The sequence below is a fragment of the Macaca nemestrina genome, chromosome 6 (assembly GCF_043159975.1).
Source record: "Macaca nemestrina isolate mMacNem1 chromosome 6, mMacNem.hap1, whole genome shotgun sequence".
NCBI classification, from domain to species: Eukaryota; Metazoa; Chordata; class Mammalia; order Primates; family Cercopithecidae; genus Macaca; species Macaca nemestrina.
In genome coordinates, this window is record NC_092130.1 from 39,789,192 (window position 1) to 39,816,317 (window position 27,126).

General features: G+C 46.5%; 3 protein-coding genes across 7 annotated transcripts; 1 reads left to right on the forward strand and 2 right to left on the reverse strand.

Moving 5' to 3' along the window:
• Positions 1–495: 495 nt before the first annotated feature.
• On the reverse strand, positions 496–16,114 carry LOC105467026 (IK cytokine). The gene is made up of 20 exons (XM_011716303.2): positions 15,962–16,114; positions 15,384–15,450; positions 12,093–12,185; positions 11,751–11,810; positions 10,760–10,927; positions 9,855–9,969; positions 9,320–9,390; positions 9,179–9,225; positions 7,930–8,093; positions 6,262–6,370; positions 5,156–5,195; positions 4,768–4,993; positions 4,599–4,617; positions 3,777–3,855; positions 3,417–3,497; positions 2,492–2,549; positions 1,269–1,357; positions 967–1,075; positions 761–795; positions 496–672 (listed from the first exon to the last, which is right to left on the reverse strand). Exons 1-20 carry the CDS (start codon positions 15,975–15,977, stop codon positions 645–647), a joined length of 1,674 nt encoding a protein of 557 aa, XP_011714605.1. The 5' UTR covers positions 15,978–16,114; the 3' UTR covers positions 496–644.
• A 21-nt stretch (positions 16,115–16,135) lies between these two features.
• Positions 16,136–18,371, forward strand: LOC105467025 (NADH:ubiquinone oxidoreductase subunit A2). The gene is made up of 3 exons (XM_011716302.3): positions 16,136–16,403; positions 16,524–16,630; positions 18,168–18,371. The coding sequence occupies exons 1-3, from the start codon at positions 16,303–16,305 to the stop codon at positions 18,257–18,259; spliced, it is 300 nt and encodes a 99-aa protein (XP_011714604.2). The 5' UTR covers positions 16,136–16,302; the 3' UTR covers positions 18,260–18,371.
• Positions 18,372–18,440: 69 nt separating this feature from the next.
• Positions 18,441–24,415, reverse strand: LOC105467023 (transmembrane and coiled-coil domains 6). 5 transcript variants are annotated; one of them, XM_011716295.2, is made up of 12 exons: positions 24,248–24,414; positions 24,009–24,121; positions 22,073–22,188; positions 21,800–21,983; positions 21,434–21,538; positions 21,182–21,267; positions 20,809–20,928; positions 20,176–20,287; positions 19,885–20,071; positions 19,657–19,751; positions 19,113–19,280; positions 18,441–18,874 (listed from the first exon to the last, which is right to left on the reverse strand). In XM_011716295.2, the coding sequence occupies exons 1-12, from the start codon at positions 24,330–24,332 to the stop codon at positions 18,761–18,763; spliced, it is 1,485 nt and encodes a 494-aa protein (XP_011714597.2). In that variant the 5' UTR covers positions 24,333–24,414; the 3' UTR covers positions 18,441–18,760. The 5 variants fall into 5 exon arrangements, with proteins under 5 accessions (XP_011714597.2, XP_011714598.2, XP_011714599.2 ...); XM_011716296.3 differs by having other exon boundaries at positions 20,809–20,925; positions 24,248–24,413; XM_011716297.2 differs by lacking the exon at positions 19,113–19,280 and having other exon boundaries at positions 24,248–24,415.
• Positions 24,416–27,126: the final 2,711 nt, after the last annotated feature.

The following is a 27,126-nucleotide window of genomic DNA, read 5'->3' on the forward strand; positions in this document are numbered from 1 at the left end:
ACCCGAAGCACTTCCCTAAGGTTACACCTTTAGCCAAGGAGGCAGTGATTTGTACTCAACATTAATAAAGCTCATAGGAAGACATAAACTCATAAAAGGTTTTGGTTCTCACCCATAAGTGATTTTCATTGGATGCCTTCATCCAGAGCCCAGTCCTTCACAGCCTGGGGATCAGATTAGCAGCCCATTAGGCTGACTGCAGGATCCAGGAAATCTTTGTCCAGGGACTAGGCCTGAAGATGGGCCTGAATGAGTCTTACATTTGAAACCAATCATCCTTACATTCCTCTATCCACCTCTTGCCCATCAGTGAGGATCATTATTCCCTTCTCTACTGGGCACACTGGCTAGAAAGCATCCTTCATGTCTAGCAATCTAGAACCACAGCTCAGGAAAGGACTGATGGCTTTCTGCATGTGATTCTATGTAACCAGTGGAATTAGTGTTCTTGGTGTTTCAAGGGCACTGGAGGGGGCATGCTCAACAGAGAAGGTAGCAAGTTAACCAATTTTAATGGAACCAAGTAATTACACAATAAAATTTTATATTCATCCACCAAAAAACATCTTGCAACCTTTGGAAATTGTATAAAGAAAACAGTGGGAAGCATATCCTTGTGGAGGGTCTCCGGTTGTAACTGGTGATTAGTATTTTGGTCTTTTGACTTCAACCCTGCAATGGAAGGAGAAATGGGTCAGCATAAGATCAATACACTAAGCAATTCCCACCAGTCCCCCAGAGGAAGAATAATGCCGCTCACCCATCAGCTTCCATCTTCTTCCTCTTCTCAATGATCTGCAAAAGGAACAGGATAGTCTATCACCAAGCTGCCCATCTAAGCTCACCTGAGGCCCAAGGCTGACCTCTCATTTCCATGGCTCTCCAGCCCCTTGCCTGTTCCTGAATCTGTAGGCTAATGTCTTCTCCCAGCTGAAACCCTCCCACCCAAGGGACCATCCTACTTACTGCACTAATCTTCTTCCACTGGCGATCAAGCTCTGCTTTGTCATTGGTTTCCTTGAAGCGCCTGGTTTTCCGCCCTTCAGACATTTTGATACCATACTGGAATGCAGCCCTGAAAAAAAGCACAGTTGGCAAAGAATGCTTCAGAGACTGCATAGCAGTGGCGAGGTTTTCCCAGGGTCCTGTGGGCAAAGAACTTAATTGGGAATATCTCAGCCAGACCATACCCTCTAACCTTATGTGCACTATTCCACCAAATCCCCACACCCCTCCTCACACCTTGCCCATATTCAGTACCGACTCACTTGGGCAAAGCCTCTTTGTTGTTCATATACTCGCTGTATTCTTCCTGGGTATCAAAGTCCCAACGGCCTAAGGGCCCCTTCTTGTTACCCTGTTGCAGGACAGAATGGGGGGACGGGGAAGGAAGAGATGTCAGGGGAAATGGAATTTCAGCCCTTGATTGAAGCCAGACTCTCCCATAATCCCAGGTTCCACAATTCATAAATCATACCCTGATATGTAATAATAAATGCCTATTACATACTATGTGACAGGCATTATTCTGTACACTAAATGCATTATCTCATTTAATTCTCATTAAAAAATCTATGAAGAGGGAACTACACTTCTCTCCATTTCCTGATGAGGAAATTGAGGCATAAACAGTAAAAGAACTTGGCAAGTTCACAAAACTAATAAATGGTAGAGGCAGGATTAAACAAGGCTCCAAGATTAAACTATGCTATTTCAATACAAAGAACTCAGGGGACGAATAGAGATTTCTTCACTATTAGTGGCATTAGTGGTTTTTTCTTTTTAATTTTGCTTAAGACTTAGAGGAAAACTTCAATCCCGGCTAGAATAAAATTTAGTTATTTTCCAAAGACTGCAAGTTTTTCTGCCCTTTCTACTTATGCATTGATGCTTGCTTACTGCCTACCATGGGAATCAAAGCGTGGCACTTTGCTATAGGAAATAAAAAATAGATTTTTGACCCTATGTCATTTGATCTTGTGCAAAGACTCTGAAATAGTTAAGCTGCTCATGACCCTCAATGCTGCTGTTTCTACTGCTGCAACTGGAGGAGGGTGGAGCCCAGTAAATGAGACAGATTTTTTAGGAGTGGGGAAGGAGATATATGTAAAAAAATATAATAATAATAACTACCCAGGCCGGGCGCGGTGGCTCAAGCCTGTAATCCCAGCACTTTGGGAGGCCGAGATGGGCGGATCACGAGGTCAGGAGATCAAGACCATCCTGGCTAACACGGTGAAACCCCGTCTCTACTAAGAAATACAAAAAATAGCCGGGCGAGGTGGCAGCGCCTGTAGTCCCAGCTACTCGGGAGGCTGAGGCCGGAGAATGGCGTGAACCCGGGAGGTGGAGCTTGCAGTGAGCTGAGATCCGGCCACTGCAATCCAGCCTGGGCTACAGAGCGAGACTCCGTCTCAAAAAAAATAATAATAATAATAATAATAATAATAACAACTACCCAAAGGTGCCCACCATCCTTCTAACTACATACCTGGTCCATTTTGCTATAATCCACCTCCTCATCACTGTCCACAGCCATGTCATCCATCCTAAGGAGAAGCAAGAGTTAAACAGTTAAACACCCTGACCCTATGCTTCATCTGGAAACCTACCCAACTAAGAGGCTATCTGCATAGGAATGACCACCCCCTTGACCTCCCACTCAAAGCCTAATAAAATAGTTCATCCAAGTAAGAAGTAGCCTTGGGCCGGGCGCGGTGGCTCACGCCTGTAATCCCAGCACTTTGGGAGGCCAAGGCGGGCGGATCACGAGGTCAGGAGATCGAGACCATCCTGGCTAACACGGTGAAACCCCGTCTCTACTAAAAATGCAAAAAATTAGCCGGGCGAGGCGGCGGGCGCCTGTAGTCCCAGCTACTCGGGAGGCTGAGGCAGGAGAATGGCGTGAACCCGGGAGGCGGAGCTTGCAGTGAGCCGAGATCGCGCCATTGCACTCCAGCCTGGGCGACTAAGCGAGACTCTGTCTCAAAAAAAAAAAAAAAAAAAAAAGTAGCCTTGGGCCAGGTGCAGTGGCTCACTCCTGTAATCCCCACACTTTCAGAGGCTGAGGCAGGCAGATTACTTGAGGTCAGGAGTTCAAGACCAGCCTGGCCAACATGGTGAAACTGCATCTCTACTAAAAATACAAAAACTAGCCAGGTGTGGTGATGCATGCCTATAATCCCAGCTACTTGGGAGGATGCAGCAGGAGAACTGCTTGAACCCGGGAGGTGGTGGTTGCAGTGAGCCGAGATTACGCCATTGCATTCCAGCCTGGGCAACAGAGTGAGACTCTGTCTCAAAAAAAAAGAAAAAAAAAAAAAAGTAGCCCTGGAACTTAGCAAATCAAATTTCCATTTCACCCCCAACTTGTTCCCCAATCATCCAGCCTCCTTCCTTAACCAGGTTTCACATACGTGGCTGGGTAGCACTCTGCATAACTGTTGGACATGCCAAAGAAATCTCCCAGCTGCTTTTTGTCTTCTGGTTTCTTCAGCATATGCTATGTTAAAGAAAACACTAGACAGGATTCCACCTATTGCTGCAAAGCTTCAGCGAGGAGGGACCAAGGGCTAGAAGCCCCAACATGAAAATTCTGAGAGGGCTGTGAGCTGTTACGGGTGCTCTAGGAAGGAACAAGGGATGGTTTCATTCTGTCAAAATTCAGCATAAAAGGGAAGGAGTGGGGCGGGGTAGGAGGGAGCAGGCAGGCAGAGGGGGTTGGAGTAAACAGATCAGTTCTCTGGAACCCAGGAACACATTAAAATAAAGGATATGATTCTGTGCCTTCCCAGCCAGTAGACCCAGCAAACTTTTCATTGATGGACTTGATCAACTCCTTGGCAGACCCAGGTCCTAGGAGAAAAAGAGAACTCTGCCCAGACCTTGAACTGAGGCTCTCACAACCTCCTCCCCACAACACACTTAAGAAACTTTTTTTTTTTTTTTGAGACAGAGTCTCGCTCTGTCGCCCAGGCTGGAGTGCAGTGGTACGATCTTCACTGACTGCAAGCTCCGCCTCCTGGGTTTACGCCATTCTCCTGCCTCATCCTTCCGTGTAGCTGGGACTACAGGCGTCCGCCACCACGCCCGGCTAATTTTTGTATTTTTAGTAGAGACGGGGTTTCACCGTGTTAGCCAAGATGGTCTTGATCTCCTGACCTCGTGATCCGCCCGTCTCGGCCCCCCCGTGCTGGGATTACAGGCGTGAGCCACCGCGCCCGGCCTAAGAAACATTTTTTAAGGCATAGAACCCGTTTGTCTGACAAAGTCTTAAACAAACTCCAATAAATAATGAGTTACTCTGGTTGAGATTAGGGTAGGGTATCCAGAACATTCCATACTTGACCTCTACCTCACCTCCTCAGAACCCCAGGGCCACAGGAATTATATCTAAGACCAAATATGCCCTGCCATGGCCCAGGAAGGTGGAGGGAACTCCACCTATTCCATAAAGCAAGACACGGTTCTTAGGAGAACCCAGAACCAGTAAGTCCCCAAATCCTACCGTTGCCAGCTCTGAGCCCTAGGTCAGACTCTCAGCCCAGGGGAAAGCAGGACTGCTAGAGCAACTGTGAGATGCTGTGGATACAACTCACCTTTGTCAACATCCATGGGCTGGAAAGAACACAAAATGTAAGGTTAGTGTTACCATGAGAGATTCGTACTCATCCCTCCCTCAAGTTTGAATCAATTCCTTACCCAACCTTGCTCACATTTCCAGAGAGGGGCAACTCCATCATCTGGTACTAAGGGCCCACATCTCACCTCATCATCTACTTTTGGCTTCTCAAAGTAGCTGTGTCTCTTCTTTTCCTCTTCTCTCTCCCGGTCCCGCTCTCGCTCTCGTTCTCGATCTCGTTCTCTCTCTCGCTCTCGGTCACGGTCTCTGTCTCTCTCCCGATCACGCTCCCGTTCCCGATATCTCTCCCGCTCCTTGTCCCGAGGTGTCTTGGTTGTGGAGGGTACGTAATCCCCAATGTCTTCAAAAATACTGGGAAAATGGAGATCACTAGCTGGCCAAATTCACACACACAGCTTCGCTTCCCCTGACCATTTCTCCAGATTCTCATGTCAATGCCTCCCTAAAACGCCAGATGCAAGAAATGCAGAGACCCCCTCCCTCTGATCAGATGCCAGGGGCTAGGATACATACTTCATGTCAGCCTCAGGAGGTTTCTTCTCTTCTAGCTTCCCTGAAATTTAAAGAGGGCAGTCAGGAACATACTCCTCAGTTAATTTCCACTGAACTTCACCATCCTCTCCAGCTCTTAATGCCCTTTTAAACATCTTCTGTTTAAAATGTGGGTCAAGACTGAGTGCGCTGGCTCACGCCTGTAATCCCAGCACTTCGGGAGGCTGAGGCGAATCTTCAACTTGGGGTCAGGAGTTCAAGACCAGCCTGGCTAATATGGTGAAACCCCATCTCTAATAAAAGTACAAAAAAATTAGCCAGGTGTGATGGCAGGCACCTGTAATCCCAGCTACTCAAGAGGCTGAGGCAAGAGAATTGCTTAAACCCAGGAGGCAGAGGTTGCAGCAAGTCAAGATGGCATCACTGCACTCCAGCCTAGGCAACAGAACGAGACTCATCTCAAAATAAATAAATAAATATAATAAAAATAAGGCCAGGAGCAGTGGCTCATGCCTGTAATCCCAGGACTCTGGGAGGCCGATGTGGGCAGATCACGAGGTCAGGAGTTCGAGGCCAGCCAGGCCAATATGGTGAAACCCCATCTCTACTAAAAATAAAAAAATTAGCCAGGCATGGCGACGCGTGCTTATAGTCCCAGCTACTTGGGAGGCTGAGGCAGAAGAGTCACTTGAACCCAGGAGGCAGAGGTTGCAGTGAGCCGAGATTACACCACTGTACTCCAGCCTGGGTGACAGAGCGAGACTCTGTCTCAAAAATAAATAAATAAAATAAAATAAAATGTGGGTCAAGTGTTAGAGCCTTTTTAGAATTTGTCTAGGTTTTCTGGTTTTCACCAAAATATATCTTTAAAAAAATAAATAAATAAATGGGACATAAGCTACCCACTCTCCATCCCTCATGCTTCAGACCTGACCATTGCTTCTTAGGTAGATTAAGGAGACAGAATCTGGCTGTAACTGTCTCCTTGCCAATGCTCCAGTACTCCCATTTTTCTCTGCTTCCCAGGAGCCTCTCAATATTCTGGAGATAGAAAGCTCCAGGAGACCTTGGTTTTACCACCAAATGCCCTCTGTAGGTAAGGTTTCTCTCTCTAACCCTCCAGGTACCTTTATCCTTCTTCTTAAGCTTCTTGTTACGGGTTCCCTGCCTCAGGTATGAAAGGATCTGGGTAAGCTTGCTAATGACAATGTCATTTGTGGTCAGTGTGGTCTGGGCCTGAAAATAGCAAGAAACAAGAATGTTAAACCACTGAGCAGGAATCTCTTCATTTATTCATTCATTCACTTAACAAACTAAAGACTGAATTACAATACAGTAGGTGAAGGGACAGAAAGGAAGTGCTGTGAAAGGATATTTCAGAGAGATAAAACAGCCCTGCACAAAAGTCCTGCATCAAAAGTGAATCAAGAACATTCAAGAAAGGAGTCTAGAACATTCTAGAAAGGCCAGATGTTGCAGAGGCTCACAGGTACGGTAAAGATTTTGCTCTTTATCCTAAGAATGAGATACCACTAAAAGCTGCTAAACTGTAGTGAGACAAAAATTTACATTTTATTTATTTATTTGGAGACAGTCTTACTCTGTCACCCAGGCTAGAATGCAGTGGCACAATCTTGGCTCACTGCAACCTCTACCTTCTGGGTTCAAGCAATTCTCATGCCTCAGCCTTCCGAGTAACCGGGATGACAGGCACATGCCCCCAGGCCTGGCTAATTTGTAGTAGAGATGGGGTTTTAGAATGTTGGCCCGGCTGGTCTTGAACTCCTAACCTCAAATGATCCTCACGCCTCAGCCTCCCAAAGTGCTGGGATTACAGGCGTGAGCCACTGCACCCAGCCAAACTGTATATTTTAGAAGGGTAGGGGAGGTAGGGGTAGTTAATAGGTAACAAAAAAGAATGAATGAATAAGGCCTACTATATGATAGCACAACAGGGTGACTATAGGCAGGAATAATTACACATTATAAAACAACTGAAAGAGTATAAATGGACTGTTTGTAACAAAAAAGATAAAATGTTTAAGGGGATGGATACCCCATTTTCCATGATATGATTATTATGCATTATATGCCTGTATCAAAACATCTCGTGTACCTCATAAATAAATATACCTACAATATACCCACAAAAATGTTTTTAAAAAATTCTTTTTAAAAGATGAATTATATGGCATGTGAAGAACACCTCAATAAAAAGATAAAATAACAAATCAGAGTGGAAGTGCAGAAACCAATTAAAGTGGAAGTGAAGTGCGGAAACCAATTAGAAGCCTTCCTAATAGTTCCAGAGGCCTGGTGCAGTGGCTCATGCCTGTAATCCCAGCACTTTGGGAGGCCAAAACGGATGGATCACTTACGGTGAGGAACCGCCTACTCAACATGGTAAAACCCAGTCTCTACTAAAAATAAAATTAGCCAGGTGTGGTGATGAATGCCTGTAGTCTCAGCTACTTGGAAGGCTGCGGCAGAATTGCTTGAACCTGGGAAGCAGAGGTTGCAGTGAGCCGAGATAGCACCACTGCACTCCATCCTGGGTGACAGAGTGAGAACTGGTCTCAAAAAAAAAAAATAGTAATAGTTCTAGCAAATGATTATAGCTTAGACTGGAATGTTATTGGTGAAGAAGTAGAAAAGTGAATGGATTCAGCTGAGATTTAAGAGGTAAAAGTGAACAGGACTTGGTGACACGGTGGGTGAGGGACATGGGGCAGAGGCCAGGCTGATTCCCAGGCTTGAGGCTCACACGATAGGCTCTTAGGATTCCATTCACTCACCTCCATGGTGGGGCAATCAGCCTTGCTGCGGATAAGAGTGGTGGGGATATCTGTGTCAGCATATTCATCATCCAGGTCTACCACATAGGCCATGCGGCCTGGCAGGAACAACTCATTCCGCTCATATGCTTTGCTCTTAAAAAGCATTCGGTAAACATTGCGGCCTACAATAAGAAGAGCAGCAAGTAGCCAAGATCTACAAGAACAGCTGTCACTTATGTGCTTACTCTGTGCTAGCCACCATGCCAAGTGCTATGCAAGCTTTGTTTCACTTAATCTTTACAACAGCCCTGTGAAGCGGACATCATTATCCTTTTTACCAATAAGAATACTATGGCTGAGATTTAAGTAATTTACCTAAAGTCATGTATCTACTAAGTAATGGAGCAAAGAATGGAACCAGGCAGTGTAACTCCAAAGCCTGGGCTCTTGTCCATTCTTCTACATTGCCTCTTCAAGGGCACTATGCACCTATATTGTATTAAGTCTTGAGGAAGAAGGATGAAGTTTAAGGTAATATTGATGATGATGGAAAAAACAGCTATACTACCTGCTCAATATGATAGGCATGTTATAGATTTCATTTTTCTTCATCCCTACAATAGTCATGTGGTAAATAATAACCCGAGTTGATGAACAAACAGAAAGCAAAGTCAGTTGCCTAACATCATACACTTAATGCGGTTTCATCATCAAGGTTTAAACTCAGGTCTCTCCGATTCCAAATTTTGAACTTTTAATCACTAACCATGTTACTTCTTTTAATTCATAAGCCCCAAACTGAAAAATCTTTCAATGTACCTGAGGAGACATAAATGACATATGAAATAATTAAGTCTATGTCTGAGTCCTATTAGAGTATTTTATGGGAGTTAGTTGTTTTGGGGCCAAGAAAGACTCCTACAGCTCTTTGGAAGGTCAAGGCAGGAGGATCACTTGAGCCCAGGAGTTTGAGACCGGCCTGGGCAATATACAGAGAGCCCCATCTCTGCAAAAAATAAAAATTAGCTAGGTATGGTGGCACATGCCTGTGGTGCCAGCTACACAAGAGGCTGAGTCCAGGAGGTCAAGGCTGCAGAGAGCCATGATCACACCACTGCACTCCAGCCTGGGCAATTAAGTGAAACCCTGTCTCAAAAAGAAAGAGAAAAGGAGCTTGGGGGAAAGGAGAAGCATATCCTTCCCAGAGCATTAAATTCCCTACATTTCACCTACAATGCAGAGTCACTAGTATAGAAACTGTACTCACCCAAACGTGTTTTAAATTCAATTTTATTTTCAGGATCCTCATCTTTCCTGAAAAGACAAAAAAGTTTTATTTTTGCCAAATGTGCTCCAACTTTAAGTCCCACCTTTCTAAACTCTCAACCCTTCTGTAATATTTACTTACTTGGTTTCTTTCTGGGGCTTTTCCATCAGTTCCTCTTCCTCTTTCTCTTTACTGGCAATCTCAGCTCGTACCTAACAGGAAAGCAAGCAGCGTTAGGACATTCAATCACTTTATATATTTATTGAACATCCACTACACCACACTGTACCAGGAACTAAGAATATATTAAACATGACAGATATTGTTCTTACCCTAATGGAGCTTACCGCGGATGAGACAGACAAATTAAACAATTTCAACAAAGTGCAATAATTGCTGTGGTAAGTGAAACAGAAGGGCTATGCAAAGGTACAGGAAGTGGGAGGTGAAGGGAGGCACTTAACCACACCTGGGTGATCAGGGAAGGCTTCTCCAAGGAAATAAAATTTGGCCTGATACTTGAAGGATAAGTAGCAATCAGCTTTTCAGAGGGCCCACCTTTAGCCCTTCTTCTACTCAGTCTGAACTCTCAGGAATCTCCCTCCTCATCTTGCCAGACCCATACAAGAGCATTCAGCACGATAGTATGACTCCCCACCTGACCACCAGAACTCACCTTTTGAAGCAGAGCAAAATCCAAGCCTTTTACCAAATGGGTGTGTTCCATGTCACCACCCAAGAATTTGGACTCCTGGATCAACTGTCTTCTCTTCTCTGCAGCTGATTTGTCCCTGTATAATGAAAGAGGCCACATAAGAACAGTATTGGCCAGGCATGGTGGCTCACGCCTGTAATCCCAGCACTTTGGGAGGTCAAGGCGGGCAGATCACAAGGTCAGGAGTTTGAGACCAGCCTGGCCGAAATGGTGAAACCCTGTCTCTACTAAAAATACAAAACTTAGCCGGGCATGGTGGTGGGCGTCTGTAGTCCAGCCGGCTACTTGGGTGGCTGAGGCAAGAGAATCGCCTGAACGTGGGAGGTGGAAGCTGCAGTGAGTTGAGATCGCGCCACTGCACTCCAGCCTGGGCAACAAGAGCAAGACTCCATCTCCCAAAAATAAAAATAAAAAAGTGAGGGGGGGCAGGTGCAGAGGCTCACACCTGGAATCCCAGCACTTTGGGAGGCCGAAGCGGGGGGATCACAAGGTCAGGAGATCGAGACCAGCCTGGCTAATACGGTGAAACCTTGTCTCTACTAAAAATACAAAAAATTAGCCAGGCGTGGTGGCAGGCGCCTGTAGTCCCACCTACTCGGAAGACTGAGGCAGGAGAATGGCATGAACCTGGGAGGCGGAGCTTGCAGTGAGCCGAGATCGCATCACTGCACTCCAGCCTGGGTGACAAAGCAAGACTCCACCTCAAAAAAAAAAAAAAAAAAAAAGAACAGTCATTTGTGGGTAGCAAGTGCTTCCAAAATCGCTTATTGTAGGCTACAGGGCAGGAAAGTAAGAGGAAGAGTTCACATTGTATTTGCATACTCTGGCATGCTGAGGGAACCATGCCCTGGTCCCTCAGTACTCACGCCTCAGCAGTGGGGCCAACAGCCCTGTAGTTAGCTGTGGTGCTGATAAGCTCGGTTTCTTCATAATCTTTGTTCACTCCATCTCTACGTTCCTTGGCACGATCCCGGTACTTCTCTGCTAGCTCTCTCTCTCTCTCAATTTCTTGTTGGCGTAGCTTGGCATAATAACTGTGACCAGAGAAAGGCAAATGTGTAAGGTTCATCAGCTGCTACCTCAAGGTCAACAGAACTGTTCCTGCTTGCTTCCCTACATCTCCATCCTACTCTCTATGGAGAAAAGCTCATGTCTGTCCTGATAGAACTGCTGGCCACCTCTTCATAGTTACTCAAAAATCAGAACTATGCCTTCTTCCAGTTTATATACTTTTCCAGTGGCAACTTGGGACACCCCATCTGTCACTTCAGAACTTTTTAATACCACCCAACTCTACTAATTCTCTACAGATATAAGACTTTTCCACACAAAAATCGAAAATCTTCTGAATTTTTACCACCTTCTAATTTCAGCTGAAAAGAACGCATTATTTGCTGGTCCACCCTCAGAATAAAGGAAAAGCCAAGTACCAAGTCCAGAAACTTTTGTATCACGTAAATAACGATGATGATATAATAATGATGATGGCAGTCAAGATTTATTGGGTGGTTACCATATGCCAGGCATTGGTGCTAAATGCCTACATGTACTTTCACAGCTGATCCTCATGACATCCTGATAAAAGTTATTATTGCTACTATATCTCCATTCTATCCATGGATTAGAGAGGCTAAGCAAATGCCTAGGTTATCCACCAAGAAACTAGTGAAGATGAGATTAAAATATAGATAGGCCTATTCCAAAGCCCTCTATTGCCCTCTAAGTATCACTATGCTTCATTAAGAAAATAGAGAGCCTCAAGACAAAATCTTAGTTTCTGGCCTCACAATTAGCCCCTACTTCTTTCCCCTAAACACTGTCTATCCTAAAATCTAAAACCTTTCACCCTTCCTTCACCTTTTCTTTTTCCTCCTTCGTGCAGCTGGGTCTTCATCCTCATTGTACTCCCTTGGCATCCTAGAACAGACGAGAAATTCACTGATAGCAAAATATTGCCACAGCCCCAGAAACCCCAAGAAGTCTCCTTGAGGATTTTTAGAAAGACTTAGAATACTGACCAAAGTAACAGTTTCAATCAAGCAGAAATCCATATCAGTATTTGTAGGTGGGCAGTTCTCAAACTTTAGAGAGCAGCATAAATACCTGAGGGACTATTAAAAGTCATTCTACTTCAGTAGAAATAAATAGGAAGGAGCAAGAAAAAAGCTGGGAGACAGGCTGGATCACGGAAAGACTTACTCATGGTGACGTGACTTAGAAGGTGGTGCAGAGGTAGGTGCAGCCCTGGGGGTCATGAGAAGTTTCCTGAAGTCTTCATTGGTGAGTTTTGATCTAGAAGGAAAGGCAAAGATTTTAAATATTAGGACTCAGTAAGAAATGAAAAAGGAACACGTAAAAATCATGATTAAATTAACAGAAATCAGGGAAATACAAATCAAAACAAAGATAGGACACTTTTTTTTTTTTGAGATGGAGTCTCGCTCTGTCACCCATATTGGCCAGGCTGGTCTTGAACTCCTGACCTTATGATCCGCCCACCTTGGCCTCCCAAAGTGCTGGGATTATAGGGATGAGCCACAGCACCCAGCTTTTTTTTTTTTTTTTTTTTTTTTTTTAAAGACAGAGTCTCCCTCTGCTGCCCTGGCTGGAGTGCAGTGGCATGATCTCAGCCCACTACAACCTCTGCCTTCTGGTTCAAGTGATTCTCCTGCCTCAGCCTCACAAGTAGCTGGGATTACAGGTGCCTGCCAACACACCCAGCTAATTTTTGTATTTTTATTAGAGGTGGGGTTTCACCATGTTGGCCAGGCTGGTCTCAAACTCCTGACCTCAGGTGATCTGCCCACCTCGGCCTCCCAAAGTGCTGGGATTATAGGTGTGAGCCATCGCGCCTGACCAGATATGCCACTTTTAATGCATCAGAGTGTTAACTACTAAAAAGTTTGATAAATCAAGTGTGAGTGAGAATTTGGGAGGGGGATACTCTCATATAATGCTGATGAGAATGTAAACCAGTATAACCAATTTGGAGGGCAATTTCGCAGTATTTGTTAAAATTTAAGAATATATCTCCTACAAGTCAGCAACTCCATTTATTTATATTTAGCCAGGCCAATTACTGACATATGTATATAAGAAGGCCTGTAAAGGAAATTCAACTATAGCCTTGAAAATAATCAGTCTGGCCGGGTGCAGTGGCTCACGCCTATAATCCCCGCACTTTGGGAGGCTGAGGTGAGAGGATCACCTGAGGTCAGGAGTTCGAGACCAGCATGGCCAATATGGTGAAATCCCGTCTCTACTAAAAATACAAAAAAATTAGCTGGGCATGGTGGTGGGCGCCTGTAATCCTAGCTACAAGGAGAATCGCTTGAACCTGGGAGGCGGAGGTTGCAGTGAGCCAAGATCAAGGTATTACACTCCAGCCTGGGCAAAAACAGCAAGACTCTGTCTCAAAAAAATAAAAAAAAGAAAAGAATCAGTCTGAAACAGACTAAGTGTTTATTAGCTGGAGACTAACTAAACCATGATGGTGTTTCCCAAAGAGGGAAAGACAGCACTAATGGTACAAGAGATTATTTTAATTGGTACACTGACAAAGACTGACTCCTCTCTTGATCAAATTAAAGTCAGACTCCTTTGAAGCTCTCTTCTGACTAGGGCTCTTCCTTGGCCTGCTGACCTCGGTTTTAAAAAGGAATTCTAAGTCAGTTCACAGAAAGTTTTCCCACTTTTGATATCCAACTCAGCTCCTCTTCTCCCACCCTTGATATCTAAGCAAGTTCCTCTTCCCCTCAAGGAAGACTTTATTGAAGACTATTGTAACAGGAGTCAAGATCATTGTAATAGAGACTGAACTTAATTCCAAATACAACAGGGATAAGTGAGAATTTATAGAAAATTACTAAAAGCAACTTGGTTAGGTATGGGGGTGGAGCAGGGGTTTATTTCCTTGCTAAAACTGTGCTCAGCAGGCCAAGGATGAATCCCGCTGAAAAATAGGACTCTTTGGGGAACCTGACTAAAGTTTAGCCAAGACGGAATGCTTGTCACTGCTATGAAAGATAATCTCAGAAACACTGAGCAGGGTTTAAAAAGAAGCAAGTTGCAAAAATGATATATACAGCCTAGTATCATTTAACTCAAATATTTTAAGTCACAAAGCAATGTTGTGTTTTCCTCAGATATGCATGTATGCATATAAATGCATTTAAAAAAAGAGTAGGAGGGTCAGGCGCGGTGGCTCACGCCTGTAATCCCAGCACTTTGGGCGGCTGAGGCAGGCAGATCATTTGAGGTCAGGAGTTCGAGACCAGCCTGGCCAACATGGCGAAACCCTGTCTCTACTAATAAGACAAAAATTAGGCAAGCATGGTGGTGCACACCTGTAATCCCAGCTTCTGGGGAAACTGAGGCAGAACTGCTTGAGCCCGGGAGGCAAAGGTTGCAGTGAGCAGAAATAGTGCCATTGAACTCCAGTCTGGGCAACAGGAGGAAAAGATACACAAAAAAAGGTAACTGTGGTTACTTCTAAGAAAAGGACTGAGGCTGGGCATGGTGGCTCATGCCTGCAATCCCAGCACTTTGGGAGACCGAGGCGGGTGGATCACTTCAGGCCAGGAGTTCAAGACCAGCCTGACAAACATAGTGAAACCCTGTCTCTACTAAAAATACAAAAAAAAAAAAAGAAGAATCAGTGTGTGGTGGCATATGCCTGTAGTCCCAGCTACTTGGGAGGCTGAGGCAGGAGAATCACTTGAACTCAGAAGGCGGAGGTTGCAGTGAGCCGAGACTGCATCACTCCACTCCAGCCTGGGCAATAGAGTGAGACTCCGTCTCAAAAAAAAAAAAAAAAATGGACTGGAATGGGGGACATTATCAAAGATGATTTTACCAAACATGAATTGGGGATGTTATCAAAGATGGGCCGGGCACGGTGGCTCATGCCTGTAATCCCACCACTTTGGGAGGCAGAGGCAGATGGATCACCTGAGGTCGGGATTTCAAGACCAGCCTGATCAACATGGAGAAACCCCATCTCTACTAAAAATACAAAATTAGCCGGGCGTGGTGGAACATGCCTGTAATCCCAGCTACTCGGGAGGCTAAGGCAGGAGAATTGCTTGAACCCGGGAGGCGGAGGTTGTGGTGAGCTGAGATCGCGCCATTGCATTCCAGCCTGAGCAACAAGAGCGAAACTCAGTCTCAAAAAAAAAACAAAAAAAGATTTTACCCTTATTTCCTATGTTTTAATTTTCTATCGGAAGAAGTAATTCCTATATAATGTGTAATTACACAACACGTATTTTTTAAAAAAACAAAAAATTTAACACCTTTCCTGCAGGAATTTCCCTTCTAATACCCTTATGCACTTGGCCTGATCCAATTAAGGCTCACAGAGATAAAGGGCCAGCGGGTATAATTTTTGACCATCCTTGATGACAAGACATTCAGAATTCTTTGACCATCACCACCACCTCTCTATTCATCGCCCAACTCATTTCCATGGTCCTAGCACAAAATACTCACTGGTGGAAGGAGTGAGGATCATCCACATCGTGGCCATCGGGCGCCAAAGGGTTGGAGAACGGCTCACCTGACAAAAAGAATTGACGTTAATCTAATCAGGCTCTTATGTGTCAGTTCCTATGCAAAAATTTGAGATATAGTAGTGAACAATACAGAACAAAAGAAAGAACAGCGGCAGTGTCAACACAATGTAATAAGTGCTGAAATGGGAAACTACAAGAAGCTGTGGGAGAACAAAGCAAAGGACCCTAATCCTGTGCTGGAAGATCAGAGAAGACTTCCGGAAAATCACGTCTAAAATACTACATAAAAGATGAATACGCGCAACCCAGATTAAGTATGGGGACAATACTGGGGGAAAGCGATCCACAGACAAAAGCTGCCCATCATCACTTGGAGTAGGAATGAGGACTGGGGCCGGAGTTTGGAGCTGTCGGCTTCATCTACGACCCTACCGCTTCGCCGGGCTCAAGCGTCACACATACACACACACACCCGGCTTAAGTTCAGAAGCTACAATAATGCGCCAAATGCCCCAAGTGCCATGGGGAAGAAATAAAGGATGGCCTCAGCCTTACTATCTCGCTCTGGCATTTTGTTATCGTTGTTTCGCTGTCACCAAAAATCAAGTCTCCAACAGCAACACCACAGCGACAAGCCCTTTCCCACAGTGCACCTCAGAATCAACCCATACTGCTTTGCGTTCGTAGCCTTTCCGCTTCCTGTTTTTCCCTCTGACCAACCCCGAGCGCAAAGAAATTGACCTCGCAGCGGTCCTACAATACTTTTATATCATTGGCCAAGCTTTACCCCGCCCCTGCGTCATCTGGCCTAAGGCCTAGGCTGAAGGGTCCGCGATTGGTCAGACCGAAGAACTTAGCCCGAAGACCTGGAACTGGGGACTTCGGTATTAGCCAAGATGGCGGCGGCCGCAGCGAGTCGAGGAATCGGGGCAAAGCTGGGCCTGCGTGAGATTCGCATCCACTTATGTCAGCGCTCGCCCGGCAGCCAGGGCGTCAGGTGAGGCAAGGCGTGGTGAGGCAGGCGGGCTTCGGGACGCCGGGGTCACGACCTCGACCTCCCTGAAGTTGAGGGAAGCCGGCGCCCACAGCACGCGCGGCGCTCTCTCCGGCCCCGCAGGGACTTCATTGAGAAACGCTATGTGGAGCTAAAGAAGGCGAATCCCGACCTACCCATCCTAATCCGCGAATGCTCCGATGTGCAGCCCAAGCTCTGGGCCCGCTACGGTAAGTGCGGGACGCCAGGAGCCTGGGGCTCCGGTAGGGGAACAAGGGTTTGAGAAGGGACTGCCCAAGGTCATGCAGAAACCCGTGGAGAAACTGGAACTCGGACTTTAGCCTTGCTATTGATCTTGTTTCCATGAATAAATTTATATTCGCAGGGTTATATGATGCGTTGTAATTCGGGCAACGTAAGTATGGAGGCTGACCGAATTCTGCGTAGGGATCAGGAACTGACGTTTTTGTAGTTAAAAATGGGCTTCAGATAGGAGAGAAGCTAGTCAGTATAGTTTCTCCAAATAACGTGTAGCCAGTGTCAGTCCAGGTAGTATGTGAGGATCTCAGTAATTTGGAGCACGCAGAGCTGGGTCCTGTGCCGAGTGCTTCCCTGCCTAACTCATTTAACCTTCATTAGTTAGGAGGAAGCGTGTTCTTCTTTTCTCATTGTAGAGATTAGAAAATGGAATCAAAACTTTGTGGAACATATCTAAAGTGTTGCAACTAGGGTATAACAGGCTTGGGCCTTTACATTTGTTCCCCTTTCCTAGAATGCACTTACCCCTCTAAGACTGGCATGGCAGTGTATTGCAAAATGAAATTTTCCTATTATGTTGCCTAACACATTGTAGGTATACAATAAATATTTATACATACTGAATAACAGGATTTTAATCACAGCTTTTAACTATATGGTGCCCTGGGAATGTCAGGAGGAGGTGGAGGAGAGTGACCACCTTAAGCAGATTGGTTCTCACAGTAGACATCTGTGAGACACAGTAGACATTAGACATGCACTAATCATTGGAGGAGGAAAAAAGCTTCTCCTTCCAAAAGCCAGTAGACTACAGGAGGAGAGAGACACGAGTAACTTTGGTGTATTGTGCTGGGTATTATGTTAGATAGCCTATGGGAGCCTAGAGAATGGGTACCCAGCCGGGTGCGGTGGCTCATGCCTGTAATCCCAGCACTCTGGGAGGCTGAAGCAGGTGAATCACCTGAGGTCAGGAGTTCGAGACCAGCCTGGCCAATATGGTAAAACCCCGTCTCTATTAAAAATACAAAAATTAGCCGGGTGTGGTGGTGGGTGCCTGTAATCCCAGCTACTCAGGAGGCTGAGGCAGGAGAATTGCTTGAACCCAGGAGGTGGAGGTTGCAGTGAGTGGAGATCGCGCCCCTACACTCCTGCCTGAGTGACAGAGCGAGACTCCATCTCAAAAAAAAAAAAAAAAAAAAAAAGGGCACCTAGCCAAGGTATTGCATCAATACATTGCTCACAGTAGTTAGTAATAAATGCCTACAGTATCCCTGAAACAACCCATTGTGGCCATCCAGAATCAGCCAAAATTCTATTTGGACTTGGGCTTCCTAGATGTGTTTGAGACCTATTGTATTAATTCTAGGCATACCAAATATATTTTGATCATATCTCTTTAATACTCTTCCCATCTTAACAAAACTGTAAGATAAAGACAAGATCTTTTATTTTACTTCAGTGGCCTCCACAGTGTAGAATAAATAAAGACACCTCGCTCTTTCTCCTCAGCATTTGGCCAAGAGAAGAATGTCCCTTTGAACAACTTCAGTGCTGATCAGGTAACCAGAGCCCTGGAGAACGTGCTAAGTGGTAAAGCCTGAAGCCTCCACTGAGGATTAAGAGCAACAGCCCCAGAGCCTGGGCTCTGCTGGACTTAGTATAATGTGAAAAAAATGTGTTCCCTATTCCTCATAAAGCTTGTGCTGTAAAATACTTTCTCAGGGTGTTCTTGTCCTCATCTACCCTCTACCCCTTACTGTGTAACCACTGAGGCAAAGTAGCTTAATATAAAAATAAAACTTTATTCTGTCTCATCAAAAGCTACCAGCTGCTGAAGCAAAAATGAAGGGTGGGGGGCAGGGATTCTAGGGCCCCAGAATAAGTAGACCAAACTGAGTCCCTTTTGGTCCTTCTGCCTAGATAGTGCTGAGTGAAAGAGGAGGAGCTGGGACCCAAAGGTCTTGGCTTAGGTATGGGAGCAGAGAACATGAGACATCATTATGGTCCTAAATCTCCAAAGGCTCTGCTGTCTCCAAAGGCTCTACTGGACAAAGAAGCTTGATGTTAAGAGAGAGGGGAATGAGTGACATTGAGAAACGAGATCACCCTTGAAGAGCTGTCTGCCGGAGAGCATACACACGATCCTGGAGCTGGGCCTCTTCCTGATGCCTTTCCAGGGCCTGCAGCCCTGACTGCTGCAGGAAGACTTGAACAGCCTAGGGGCAGGGAAGAAAATTCAGCATACCTCATCTGTGTCCTAAGACTCAATTCCCACAGCCTCATGGGTCAGCCCACTTTAGAGGGTGCATTCCCCCACAAAAGGATGAAGGTTCTGACATGGAACCTATATAGGTTAGCCAGGCCCAGAGAACTATAGTTAGGACTGGACTGGAAGGGAGCTACTGTGTGGCTTCAGAACAGGGGTGACTGAGGATGTGGGCCAGAAACCTATACCTCTGGCTGATACAGGAACAGCAGATGCAGCAGCTCCAAACTCTGGCCTACTACTTCAGTGTCAGAAAAGGCTAGTGTGTGCAGTAAGGTGGGAAGCAGGGGCCCTGGCCACAGCCGCTGGCAGTAAGCAGGACCCTTCTCTGCAACATTGCACAAAACTGTGAGCACCTGCAGATAGATACATATATAGTCTACAAAGAATGAAACAAAGATCATAACAATAGCTAAAATATATGACATGGTGGCCACATGCCCAGGCACCATGCCAAGCTCTTCTACATGCATGTTCTCATACTCCTACAACTACCCTATGATGCAAGATTATCCCCAATTATAAGTGAGGAGGCTGAAGCTTAAGGTGGTTAGGTGATTTGTCCAAGGATAAATAATCCAGTTTAAGGGACACATACCTAGACTGGTTGGGCCCTGAGGCCACACACCACCACCTGCTGGCTCTCAACTAAGGGTACATCTGAGGGCTCAGAACTGCTGTCCCATACAATCCGACTACCATATCTTGGATTCAAGTGACCCCAATACATACCATTATGCTCACCACATTAGATACTGGCAACAGCTGCAAGAGGGGCTCAATCAGATCCAGGGAGAGCAAGGAGGTACAGAAACTAGGACTGTTTGCTGGAAGAGAAGTACCAGGGTGAAAAACTGCTTTCCCCCACCACCCCTGCCAATACTACCCACCTCAGCCTAGGCCATGGGGAAATATCCCCATTATCCAAATGTCCAGGCCTGGGCAGACTATGGTGCGTACCAGTGAGGTTGTTGAGGAGCCAGAGGCCCTCAGGGAGTAGACTGGGCTGTTTCTGGAAAAAGAACTGCAGAAGGATAAATAAGGCTGCCACAACACGCTCATCTCTGAGCTGCATTTGCCCTCCCACAGTCTCCACTGCTGCCTCAGTTAGCAGGTTGCTTAGACATCGAAGCACGGGGCATGCCAGCTGCAAAGACATATTGGGGGGTCAGGTGTAAGAAGGAAGAGGTTACCTGCATTCTGGAGTATCAGGAAACATCTCCCAGAATTTCACCTGACCTCTTCACCTACCAGCTCCAGTCCTGCATCCTCAGTTCTCTGGACAGCCCCAGCCAAGTCCAACAGCAGCAACCCCAGAGTAGACAGAGCCCCATGGCCAATGAGCAGAGGATTGCTGATCTGGCTGGGAAACAGGAAGCAAGCAGTCACTATGTATATAGTCAATTCCACCTTTAAGAAGTGAAGCGGTTCGGCGTTGTGGCTCATGCCTGTAAATCCCAGCACTTTGGGAGGCCGAGGCGGATCATCTGAGGTCAGGAGTTCGAGACCAGCCTGGCCAACATGGCGAAACCCTGTCTCTATTAGAAATACAAAAATTAGCCAGGCATGGTGGCACGCATCTATAGTCCCAGCTACTCAGGAGGCTGAGGCAGGAGAATCGCTTGAACCCGGGAGGCAGAGGTTGCGGTGAGCTGAGATTGCACCACTGCACTCCATCCAGCCTGGGTGACAGAGCAAGACTCTGTCTCAAAAAAAAAAAAAGAAACAGCTAAGGTCTGTGGGTCTCCTGGGCTCCAAAAAGAGAGGAGAGTGGAGGGAGGAAAACTCACTGTAGCAATTCCAGACCCAAGTTCAAAGAGTTGAATGTCATGAAAGGGAGCCCCAGGGAAGATCTGTGGTACTTTCCCAATTGCCCCATGTTACCTGCAGATGATGTAATGAAGGCACCAGGCAAACTCCACAGCGACCCCAGGGTTCAGCTTTGGGCCAGGTTGCAACATTTGTAGCATGTGCTGAGGGAGAGTGGAGGCCAAGATGGAGCTGCTGGCAGAAGCAGGGCTGTGAGTAGGAACCACGAAGATGCCAGTGGCTCTTACCAAACCCTGATAGCAGGTAGGAAAGTGTCCAGACCCAAAGCCCTGCCCATATGGGAAAGTGTCCAAACCCAAAGCCCTTCCTAGCCAGACATATGAAGTTAAAATATGCAACAGCTTTGGAAATCATTCAGGCATCCAGGAGCTATACTACTACTGAGTGGGTCACCTCTGGCTGCACATCTAAAGACAATTTTACTCACGGAATGATCTTCTCTGGAGCTTCCTTAGCCTGTAGAAGCTGGGACAAGGCATATCCAAGAGCTTCCAGCACAGCCACATGGGGGGACTGAAAGTAGACAGGGTAAGGATCTGACTGGAAGCTGGGTCATAAGGTCTTCAGAGACTTTCAGCCCCTTGGCACAGAGCAGAAGCTGCAGCTACCTAACCAAAGTAGATGGAGCATGTGGGAAGGAGCAAAGGAAGGGTTGCCCAGGGAGGAAGAAAGGAGTCACCTGAATGCAGGCAGCCAAGGCTGGAACAATGCCCTGTGGCAGGAGCTGCCTTCTCACAGCCTCACTCTCCACGATCAGGTTACCCAGTGTATACAGACACAGCTCCTGAGAACAGGCAACAAAAGCACTGGGCTTGGCCTGTTTCATGCCAGGCTGAGTGTGGGGAGATGGGGAGGGGAGGTGATGGGGACACTGGAGCAGCTATCCTTGATGCTCACAAGAGGGTGGGGAGATGATGGGTGTAGGCATGGCTGTAGGCATAAGGGCAAATATGTTTTCTTCCTCCTACTTGCCAGCTCAAACTGGTCCCCAAAGCACAATTTTAAAATCTAAACCAAGAACAAGATAGGAAGGGACAGGGCTTACTATGAAGTCTGAGCTGTGACCGGAGAGGTAGGTGAGGAGGTAGGAAGTAGCTGGCAGGCAGGCCTCAGCAATGGTGGACTGCTCAGAGTGAGAAAGCTCATGCAGGCACCGAGCCGCCTCAAGCTGCAGCAGAGCCTGGTTGCTGGTCAGGAGCCCGACCAGGGTCCGCATGCTGCCCTCCAGCCTACGTGAATGAGTACCAGAGCCCTGCTTAGCTTGTGGCCCATCCCTCAGAGCCCCAGCTCCCCCCTCCCCCACACCACCCACACTGACTGGATGAAGGTTTGCTGCGTTTCAGGGTGCTGCAAGCCTCGACGAAGGCTAACCAGAGCCCCCTCTCTCTCCTTTTCTTCTGTACCCCGCTGGGCTTGCCGCAGGAACTGCTGCACCTGGAGTTCAGGGCAGGGAAAGGAGAACACATAGTTCCCAGAAAGCAAGTTCTAAGTTTCTCTCTGCCCACTTCACCTGTGAGCCTTCCAATATCATACCACCTCCAGAACTTGTCATTCACACTAATGCAACTAATAAGCATCTACCTTGCAGTGGAGTGGACAGAGAATCAGAACTGAGTTCTAATACCATACCTGCCACTCACTCCACATGGGACCTGAACCTAAGTTTCCTCACCTGAAAATGAGAATAACAATATCTACCCTGCCTTCATACAAGGTTCTTTCAAGGATATTTAAACCTCTCAGCCTGGCAAAACCTACTCCTCCAGCCATTCTCCCCATGCAACCTACACTCTAACAACAACTAGCACAACATTAGCCTTTTTTTTTTTTTTTTTTTTTTTTAACACTTCCGAGCTTTTGCACATGCTATTCCTTCTGCCTGGATACCCTCTCCAGCTTCCCACTCTTTTCAGATTTCTGCTCCTCATTCCCTCTGGGAAGTTAGCTCTTTTTGAGAGACTTAGGAGTTTCTTTTGTTCCTCATGTTTCCTTCCCTTATGACATGTCTTCTTCACTGGGCTGTGAGCACCTCAAAGAAAGGGACTTCATCTTTATGTACCTCAGTGACCAGCACAGTGTCCTGGCATAAAGTAAGCACACAATGGAATAGTACAACCTAGAAATAAGTTGACAAAATATATGTCAACATAGTATGTACGATAAACTATGTATGTAAACATAATACAAATATAGGGGATACTCAATGCTTGCTGAATAAATCCTTTCATTCACTCATTCAATAAATACTAAGCACTTAACTATATGCCAGATAATGTGCAGGCAACCGGGTTTTCAATGATAACAAATAACACAGGATCTAGGTTTTCCTGCAATTAAAGTCTAGTTGGAGAAAGAACAATAAACAAGCCATTAGATAATGATTAATATTTTACAAGAAACAAGTAGGTGGCCGGGCACAGTGGCTCACGCCTGTAATCCCAGCACTTTGGGAGGCCGAAGCGGGTGGATCACGAGTTCAGGTGTTCGAGACCAGCCTGACAAACATGGTGAAACCCCGCCTCTACTAAAAATACAAAAATTAGCCGGGCATGGTGGCGCACGCCTGTAATCCCAGCTACTCAGGAGGCTGAGGCAGGAGAATCGCTTGGACCCGGGAGGCGGATGTTGCAGTGAGCCGAGATCATGCCACTGCACTCCAGCCTGGCGACACAGCGAGACTCTGTCTCAAAAAAACAAAACAAAACAAAAAAAAGGTTCTCAAGACAGAATACCAAAAGAAACCCACATCAGACGTAGCGAATGCCAAGGGCTTGAGACACAAGGGTCCGATATATCGTTGCAGGAACTGAAAAGGGGACAGTGGCTAGGATGAGAAAACTGATAAAATTAGAGTTAGGAAGAGGCTAGACCATGCTATGATTTGCAGGACACAGGAAAGATTTTGGTCTCCATGTGTTTTTAAAGGACGTATTGACGGCGACAAGCATAGATGCAGGGTGACCTTTTAGGAGACTGCAGTAGTATCCAGAGAGGTAGTGGTGGCAGCTTCGATGGTGAAGCATGTAAAGACTCCAAAGCTCTTCAGGAGGTAAACAACTAGGACTTGATGATGGACTGATATGGGGTTGAGGGTCAAAGAGTTGTGCAGGATGATTCCCCTGTTTCTGGCTTGACCCACTGGATGCATGGAAGTGTAGAGTGGATTGCGTTCAGGTTTGGGGCAGACCTCGAGTACTCCCGGGAGTCTGGCGCCAGTGGCGTGGACTCCAGCGCACCCTGCCTTGCCCCCTCACCTCGGCCTCCCCGAGGATCGCAGCCACACATCCCTCTCCAGCTTCCTCTGGGGCGTCTTCTCTCAGCAGCCTCTTGCTGACCAGCTGCTGCTCCCTCCGCGCCTTCCGCAGTGCTGGGGGCAGAGGAGCGGGCTGAGCGTGGGAAGGACGACCGGAACCCAGATCCCGCGGCTCCAAGCCTGAAGTCTCAACCTATCTCCGATCGCTATATGCCCCCGCGCTCCCTCGGCCGCCCACACCTGCCTCCTGCTCCCGCCGGCGGCGCCGTAGCTCCTCCACCCCGCAGACTGTGGGCCTAAGGTGGCCCCGCCGTCGGCTCCACATGGTAGAGCAGGAGGAGGAACGCCGCAGGAAACAGCCGCCACAACGCTCCCAGGGGCGTAGACGATAGCACCGACTGCGCAGACTCAGCACAGGGAAGGACCAGGCGGGGAAGGCGCCAGGAGCGGGGTGGGTGCTGGGTGAGGGCGGGGCTCGGCGAGCGGACGCTGCGCGGGGACGGTGGGCGGGGTGAGGGCTAGAGACGCTGCACCACCAGACCAGAGCCAGAGGCGGCGCTCCGCCTCTGATTGATTTGTCTTATCAATTTTAGGAAAAGAAGTCACTCATCCCTTACCTCAAGTGCCCCAAGCCAGCGGTGTCACAATCTACTCAGCAAACACAACTTCCCCACCCACAATGCGCTCTAGATGAACGTTCAAAACAACCCTGAACTCCGGGAAGCGCCACCATGCCATTTCACCATTAATGCGGATCCCACTGATAAGAGCTGCCAGAAACGCTTGAAGCGTCATTGAACTGTCAACGAAGAGTCAAACTCTGTAAAATATTTGAAGAGACTTATTCTGAGCCAAATATGAGTGACCATGGCCCGTGACACAGCCCTCGGGAGGTCCTGAGAACATGTGCCCAAGGTGGTCCAGTACAGCTTGGTTTTACATATTTTAGGGAGATATGAGACTTCAATCCAAATCATTCAAGAAATACACTGGTTGGGCCGCGCGTTGTGGCTCACGCCTGTAATCCTAGCACTTTGGGAGGCCGAGGCGGATGGATCAATTTAGGTCAGGAGTTTGAGACCGGCCTGGCCAGAATGGTGAAACCCCATCTCTACTAAAAATACAAAAATTAGCCGTAGTGGTGGGTACCTGTAATCCCAGCTACTCCGGAGCCTGAGACAGGAGAATGGTTTGAATCCGTGAGGCGGAGGTTGCAGTGGGCCGAGATCGCGCCATTGCACGCCAGCCTGGGCTACAAGAGCGAAACTCCGTCTCAAAAAAAAGAAAAAGAAAGAAAGAAATGTGGGATATGATGAGGTTTCTCTTCAAATAATTAGATCAGTCTTTTATTCTTTAATTCATAGTACCCCCCCCACACACCTTTTTTCCCCTTTTTCTCCTTTTTTTTTTCCTTTTTGCCTTCGTTAGATGCCCAGGCACGCCACAGTACCAGGCGTTATCTGTACCAGCTCACATTCCTTTCTTTATTTGGAAAGAGGACTAACTTTGTAGTTCATTACAGGCACCCCTTCCCCTTCCTCTCCACTTTCTTTTAAGTGTCCATCTTATCTAAAAAATTCAAGTGTTTAGCCAACCGGGATTAGTTTAGATTGTATGACCCGCAGGACTTGCGTCAGGAATAAAGGCTCTCGTGCCCCTTTGTTCAGGTGTGCTCTCATGGCGACTGGCCAAACAGACACCCCTCTGCACAGAAGTAAAATTGCTTTGCTAAGAATCCTTTGTTCGAGTGTTCAATTTCCCTTAGGATTTTGGGTGTTGTTCCTAACAGAAAGAAGGAAAGAAAGAAGGAAAAGAGGAAAGAAGGAAGGGAAGGGAGGGGATGGGAGGGAGAGAAAGAAAGAAAGACATTGGTTTGTGGGACAACACAAAGGCGGGACAACTCAAAGTGAGGCGGTGGGGGGGCTTCCAGCTTATAGGTAGGTTTTAAATTTTTCTGGTTGACAATTGGTTGAGTTTCTCTAAAGACCTGAGATCAATAGAAAGGAATGTCTGGGTTAAGATGAAGGATTGTGGAGACCCAAGTTCCTATTTGCAGAGGAAACCTTCAAATCCTAGGCTTCAGAGAGAGTGGGTTGTAAAATGTTTCTTATCAAATTTAAAGTCTGTGTTGATGTTAACGCTGGAGAGGTATAATGAGGCATGTTCAACTCCCACTTCCCGTCATGCCTTGAAACAGTCACTCTGTTAAATTTTAAAAGAGCCCTGGCTGAAGAGGAAGTCCATTCAGACGGTGGGGGTTGGAGGGGGGCTTAGAATTTTATTTTTGTTTTACAGAATGTTTACCACAATGACCGTTATTCTCATTTTATATATGATGAAAATGAGAAAAATATCATTATTTCACTTCTCTGCATAAAACTGAGTTCCCATAATTTTTAGGATAAAATCTTTCACCAAATGTTGAGCGCCACTAGTCTACTAGGCACTAAGGAAACACTAGTGAATAAAAAACCATGTTCCTCACACTCAAAATTGGAATTGTGGCCAACTTAGCTCTACATGGTCTAACCCCTGCATACCTCTCCAATCTGGACTCACCTCTTCTGGGACCTTCTCTTTGTTAACAAGCCCTGCTCTTTTTCTCCTCCACCCACTCCCACTCTTGGGGGAGGCTCTTGCACAAGTTGTTTTCTCTGCCTGCACCCTTACCTCTTCTCTCTACCAGCATCCTTCCCTTAACAACATTCTCAACATCTCAAGTCCAGTGTCACATACTCAGAACCATTGTACCAATGACCCAGCTTCTTCATAACCCTTTTCACAGCTATCATTAAGTTATAGTGTAATTATTTGATGTTGTCTCCTCCCAGACCCCCTTGGCAGCTCCAGATTAGGGTCCTGGTGGCACCTAAGAATTTTTACAGGAAACCTCTAATTTTTAAAAAGCTATATAACTTAGGCAAAGGTTCAATTAAGCACAAATCTAGGAAAAAAGTTATTCTTAAAACCAACTTCTTTCCCTTGACCTTAATTCTACCCCTTGGAATTAATCAATGAAGTCTGCAATCTCTTCCACAAAACAGCACGTTAAAATATCTACAGACCATCATTCTATCCTTAATATCTTCTCTCCCAGTATCCATCCATCCATCCCCTGG

Excerpts from the sequence above, each read along its gene's own strand:
- LOC105467025 (XM_011716302.3), top strand. The coding sequence starts at position 16,303 with ATGGCGGCGGCCGCAGCGAGTCGAGGAATCGGGGCAAAGCTGGGCCTG. Across the intron at positions 16,404-16,523 it reads CCCGGCAGCCAGGGCGTCAG|GGACTTCATTGAGAAACGCT; the intron begins GTGAGGCAAGGC and ends CCGGCCCCGCAG. Across the intron at positions 16,631-18,167 it reads CAAGCTCTGGGCCCGCTACG|CATTTGGCCAAGAGAAGAAT; the intron begins GTAAGTGCGGGA and ends CTTTCTCCTCAG.
- LOC105467023 (XM_011716295.2), bottom strand. The coding sequence starts at position 24,332 with ATGTGGAGCCGACGGCGGGGCCACCTTAGGCCCACAGTCTGCGGGGTG. Across the intron at positions 20,072-20,175 it reads AGGATGCAGGACTGGAGCTG|CTGGCATGCCCCGTGCTTCG; the intron begins GTAGGTGAAGAG and ends ATGTCTTTGCAG. Across the intron at positions 19,281-19,656 it reads CTAATGTGGTGAGCATAATG|GTGCTCACAGTTTTGTGCAA; the intron begins GTATGTATTGGG and ends ATCTATCTGCAG.
- LOC105467026 (XM_011716303.2), bottom strand. Across the intron at positions 6,371-7,929 it reads CTGATTGCCCCACCATGGAG|GCCCAGACCACACTGACCAC; the intron begins GTGAGTGAATGG and ends TGCTATTTTCAG. Across the intron at positions 2,550-3,416 it reads GCAGAGTGCTACCCAGCCAC|GATGGATGACATGGCTGTGG; the intron begins GTATGTGAAACC and ends GCTTCTCCTTAG.